We start from the raw sequence: 5,776 nt of genomic DNA on the forward strand, positions 1-5,776 counted from the left end.
AACCTTTAAAGCATTAAAGAACAAATATAAGCACCAACAAATTGCCCTTCAGGTCAGGATGTGGAAATACAAGATATCAAGATCCATGTTCAGCACAAGTGGATACAAAAGAAACATGAGTAGAAATCCATTAGTTTTATTTCCTAAAACACTTCATTGCTCCAAATTACATTCTAAATTTCCATGACCTTAATTTAATACAAAATATACATGATTATATATATATATATATACATGATTATATATATATATATATACATGATTATATATATATATATATATATACATGATTATATATATATATATATATATATATATATATATATATATATATATATATATATATATATATAATATAAATGCATATATTAAAACGCTTGTCTTTATTACAAATTACCTCAGTTTCAAATCTAAAACCTAAACAGGTTTGTATTTCTATATCATCGGCAAAAACACAAGGGAGTTGAGTTGTTTTATTTGTTTAAATTTCACCAGTTAAAAGGACAAGTTTGACATTTTTATTTAAGTTGATGTTAGAGGTAAAACTACACTGGATCCGAACTGCTGTTAAATAATATTTCTGTGGCATAACCTGACTCAAACAAAGAAATCACCAAAATGTTGGCTGATTGGTGGAGTAACCTGATCCAAAGCCCTGTCTACTGCACACATCCTGCTGCATTGTGGGACAAAAAAACAACAACCCGAGGTCAGGAACAACAGAGAAAAGCTTGAATCTTACTTCAGAAAACATTTGCTTCAGCAATATCTACTTTGAAGTTCACAGATCGCTTCCTCTATTTAATTTAAATGTTTTTTTTAATTTTCCACACAGAGGAAAACTTGTCCAGGCAGTTGAACAGTAAAATAAAAATGATTCAGGTTCATCTAAAACACAAGTTCATTTTAAGGGTCAGATTCCCCTATGGTTCCTTTAGTCGCTGCTGGAGAAACACTGGAAGTCTTGCTTTGAGTCTTCAGAGGAGGCGAGATAGAAGCTGAAAAACAAAAAAACAAAATCCTAAAGCAGGTGGAACGCTTTCTGCCATCCGGCACACAGAGATGTCCTCTACATTCACCTATTATATGAAAACCACGCTGATGGCATGGAGCTGAAACCAGCATGTCTGTTGCTAAACTGTAAAACTATAAACCATAAAGACACATTCTAACCGAGCAACAGATTCCCCCAGTAACATGTGGAACATCACTTAGAACACTGATTGGTCCTGACCTGTCCGCTGCTGCTCTTCACTCAGAGCAGGAGCATCAGCAGTTGGCAGTGGATGGTCCATCAAAGCATCCAACATCTCTTTGTACTGCTTCTTATGGTGAGGGCGAACAAACACAGCAAACCCTTTAGAAACACAACACATGACATTCTGGTTCAAACCTGAAACTTTCCCAAGACAACAGGTCCGGGGGGACAGGGGGGTTTGGGTGGGGTGTTTGAATCACAGAAAACATACTGGTGAGAAGATGGATGTTCTCGTCTCTCTCTGTTAATAAGCTAGCCACAGTGGTCACCAGGTTGTCATAGTCATCGGTGTTCTTGTAGCTGCGGATGGCCTGAAAGAGCTGAGCGTTTTTTTCAGCTCCGAGGGCTTTCTTCACATCAGCCAGGAAGGCAGAGTGGACTTCCTTCTTCTGATCAGAACCTGGTCAGAAGATTGCTTAGTGAGCTTGAACACTGACACTCCCGGCAGCTCAGTAATGCTTATTTTTCTACTGAAATATTCAATAAACACATTAAAAGCACATAAAGCCCTGTGATCCATTTAATGAGGATGGCTGGCTATCTGGAGCGAGGAGTTTCACAGTCAAACAGACCAAATACTCAGAGGTGGGTAGTAACTAGTTACATTTACTCAGTTACATTTATTTGAGTAACATTTTGAGCAAAATTCACTTTTGGGAGTAGTTTTACTGCACTGTACTTTTTATTTTTACTTGAGTCATTATTACTCAAGTATCACTACTCGAGTAAAATTTCTGGCTACCCTACTAACTTAAAAAAATAAAGAACATACTCATTTGAACTAAAAATTTATCAGAGAGACAAAAACCATGAGTTTGTTTAAGTGAGACTTCTTATTTGTACACAAGGTGTGTTATTTTAATGTTATGTTCTATCTGCTGAGCTCATTGAGCCATTTAGAGGTCAAATGTACATGCAGTAAACGGTAGATATGGTCATTGGAAGTACTTTCCATTGTTCCTACATACTATGTATACATTATTGCGGTAAGTATTACTTTCAAGTTTAATGTTGAAAAAAAAATTATTTAGAAAAGTTTCTTCTGCCTGAATTTATTTTGCAATTGTGTTCTTTGTATATTTTTTTCCATTTGTCTTTAAAATAATAGAATTTGCACTTACCCTTATATTTTTGTCTGCTCGATTACATATTTTTTAAATATTAAATCATTAGCTGTTATTAGTTACTCAGTACTTGAGTAGCCTTCTTACTGAATACTTTTTTACTCTTGAGTATTTTCTTGGCTGACTACTTTTTACTTTTACTTGAGTAAAAGTAAAAAGTATATGTAGAAATAGTGCAACTGTTACTTGAGTAAAATTTTTGGCTACTCTACCCACCCACTTTAGGATAAAGTCTGCATTCTTGCCAGATGTGAGCATGTTTGAGTGTATGCAGAATGTTTTTTTATTTGTGACACATAAATGCTGTCAGGAGCAGGCTGAGTCTCTGAAGGCTGCTTCATGTCTCCTACCAATTGGAGCTGCTTTTAATCCCTGCTGGCTCAGGTGGCATCCTCCTTTGTTGAGCTGTTGGGTGTCAAGCTCGCTGCACATAGACATGGAGCTCAGAGCTCCAAGCGCCTGCTGCTCTACAGCTGGAAGAAAAACATAAAAAAAATAGACAAGCTTTTACAAACTGATTATTATTTTTATTATTTTTTTTTTTTTTTTTAGAACTCGTGGTCTATTTGTACTTTTTAATATGTGGAAATTAAAGAAATAGCTTGGAATTTCAATGATTATGGTTAGACAGAATCCATCTGGTTTGCCCTCAGTAGGTATCGGTTAAGAACAAAAAAAGGACTGAACTCATCTGGAGCTTTTCTAGTCATGCTGACCACAAAAAGCCCTTTTATGGTACTCTAGAGCCTTATTCACCCAGCAGAGCAGACAAGAGATCTGTGGTTAAGTGCCTTGTCCAACCATTCCCTGCACAGCAACCATTTATCAGGAATGGGTTAATTCAGTGTGTTGAGCAGTGTACAGTTTTTACTCTATATTAAGACTACACGTGTCGTGAATATATCGTCATTGCAATATCAGTGTGTGAAACATTCATACTCTAAAGGACAGTTTGAAGTCCAATAACTGTTGGGCAATATATTCCAAGTGTTAGAAACTTAGATTTTTCATGCTAATATAATATAAAATTCTGCCAGTCACCACCTGCACACCATCATCAGTAGGCAGAGGAGCCTGTTCAGTGAAGGACTGCTGTTTCCCAAGAGCACGACAAACCGACCGAAGAACTATTTTGTCCCTTATGCTATTAGACTAAACAACTCTTCACTGGGGGGGGGGGGGGGGGGGGAGAGGCAACAGCAGGAGAGAGGATAGGATTGGAAGGGGCAGTAGGAAGCATTAGTCAGCCTCTAATTGGGCAGAGTCTCCTCGCAGCAGATGCTCACAACCGACACAGATGACATTGCCAAAAATGCAGTTTCAGAATGCAGGAGCATCATTTTCAGAAAGTGAAGCAACCATGACACCCTAACAAAGCGTGCAACTTTTTTCCAGACTATTACAACATAAATACAGAAAAAAGTTAAATAGGAACAAAATAAAGATAAAATAGGGAAGATATAATTATAATAATACTTCTTTTACAGGTAATAGAAGGGGTCATAAATATTCTGGCTGCCTAGGCAAATATAGATTCTCCATTTCTCCAAAATTTGTTAAGATTTGTCAATTTTAAGTCCTTTATGAAATGTGATTGGTTCTATGGTATATATTGAATATAGAAGATTATACCAGTCATCCAGATTTGGACATACAGAATTGAACCATCTTTTAGTAAAGGATTTTCGTGCTGCCAAACTCAACATGCCAAACAAAATTTTAATCTTTCTCCATGTCTATAGAGTATAATAAATCAATTTAAAGTTATCTGCAAATTAAAAAATTGCTTTCAATACAATTTTAACCAGATTTTAAAGGTTTTGCATTAACGACCAGAATAAATAATAGTGGTATTCCCTGTGCACCACAATTACTCCAACAACTGGCAGAACCCAAGTAGTGTTACTACTACTCTTCCAACTGAAGCAGCTCCATGTGTTAGAACAGGTGATTTTCCACTGAAAACAATCTTTTAACCAAACCTCATCCAATATTAAATTATTTGTTTCTCATTCCCATTTCTGTTCAATATAATCTGTGTTTACTTTTTTAATCTCTTTAAAATTTGTATATAATCTGGATCTCAACTGTAGACTGGAATCTGATATATATGTTTTAGTAAAAATCTTCAAAATAGCCATTTAAAAAACATTCTTATATTTTTGTTTGAAACTATATACATAGTGCACAGTGGCGCAGTGGGTAGCACTGTTGGTCCTGGGTTCAAGCCCATCCTTGGTCTTTCTGCATGGAGTTCTCCCTGTGCATGCGTGGGTTCTCTCCGGGTACTCCGGCTTCCTCCCAGTCCAAAAACATGACTGTTAGGTTAATTGGTCTTTCTAAATTGTCCTTAGGTGTGAGTGTGTGAATGGTTGTTTGTCCTGTTTGTCTCTGTGTTGCCCTGCGACATACTGGCGACCTGCCCAGGGTCTAAAGCAATAAATACGAGCATAAAATGACACTAAATGGTACTCAGTATAACACAGTTAACAGAAAATATGACTACCGCCGGGCCCTACCACTTCCTCATCCATGAATAAACCAGAGCGCACGACAACACACCATTCACATCCTGTGACACAGAAATACGTCCACATCAAACCCCGGCTGCTAAAACTGCCAATCACCTGTCACAATATGAATTATTTCACTCAAATGGCTCTTACACTTTGTTTTCTTCATCATTTTTAGTCATAATAGAAAAAAATGGGGGTTCATTTTTCCAACTCTTATTTTTATTATGTCATTCACAGTTCCAAACGAAATATTTAATTAATATTATTATTTGGCAATTAATATTTTTACATCTCTCTTTGCAGGTGAAGAAGCAGACTGAGAATGTATCATTGTGTCCTTTTTCTCTCTTTCACCTTTTATCCTTTTTTTCTCTTCTACCTTCTTGTTTTAGTGTCCATTAGCATGAAATATTCCCTGCATAAATTATAATAAAGCTTGCATGTATAAAATCAAGCGGAGCACTATGGCGGTACGGCTCCGCTTGTGAAAGTAAAATCTGTTGGGCTCTTTTTGGCATTAAGACAACAATTCTTATTGTCACATTGCCAGACAGGACACTATTAAAATAAATAAATAAATAATAAAAATATGCAAATTCCCTTGCTGATAAGCAGAAGTTGACTACCAAAATAAAAGATGGATTAAGTGCATGCAATCCACTGTCTCTTAAAGACAGCTGTCTCTTAAAGATTACCGTATTTTTGTGATGCTGTGTTTCCTCGCGACCGCCTGTTTGGAGCAGCTCAGTGTATCAAGCTTGGTGTCACATAAAACAGTTCGATGTAAAGACTTCTTGCCACCGAGAAGGTTATGTGACACCACTTATGCGGTCGTAAACATTTTGTTCTGCACGTACCTGTGTAAGCAGAGTCTACCT

General features: G+C 36.6%; 1 protein-coding gene across 4 annotated transcripts in view; it reads right to left on the bottom strand.

Annotated features, from left to right (window-relative positions):
* Positions 1-458: 458 nt before the first annotated feature.
* Positions 459-5,776, bottom strand: part of rtel1 (regulator of telomere elongation helicase 1) — a 100,356-nt gene continuing 95,038 nt past the window's right edge. For all 4 annotated transcript variants that reach the window (XM_036133135.1, XM_036133136.1, XM_036133137.1 and 1 more), the window contains 4 exons: positions 2,733-2,855; positions 1,470-1,658; positions 1,235-1,357; positions 459-998 (listed from right to left, as the gene is read on the bottom strand). In XM_036133135.1, coding sequence (XP_035989028.1) covers positions 907-998; positions 1,235-1,357; positions 1,470-1,658; positions 2,733-2,855 — 527 coding nt within the window. In that variant the 3' untranslated portion in view covers positions 459-906. The remainder of the gene's footprint in view (positions 999-1,234; positions 1,358-1,469; positions 1,659-2,732; positions 2,856-5,776) is intronic.

The sequence above is a fragment of the Fundulus heteroclitus genome, unplaced genomic scaffold, assembly GCF_011125445.2.
Source record: "Fundulus heteroclitus isolate FHET01 unplaced genomic scaffold, MU-UCD_Fhet_4.1 scaffold_58, whole genome shotgun sequence".
NCBI classification, from domain to species: Eukaryota; Metazoa; Chordata; class Actinopteri; order Cyprinodontiformes; family Fundulidae; genus Fundulus; species Fundulus heteroclitus.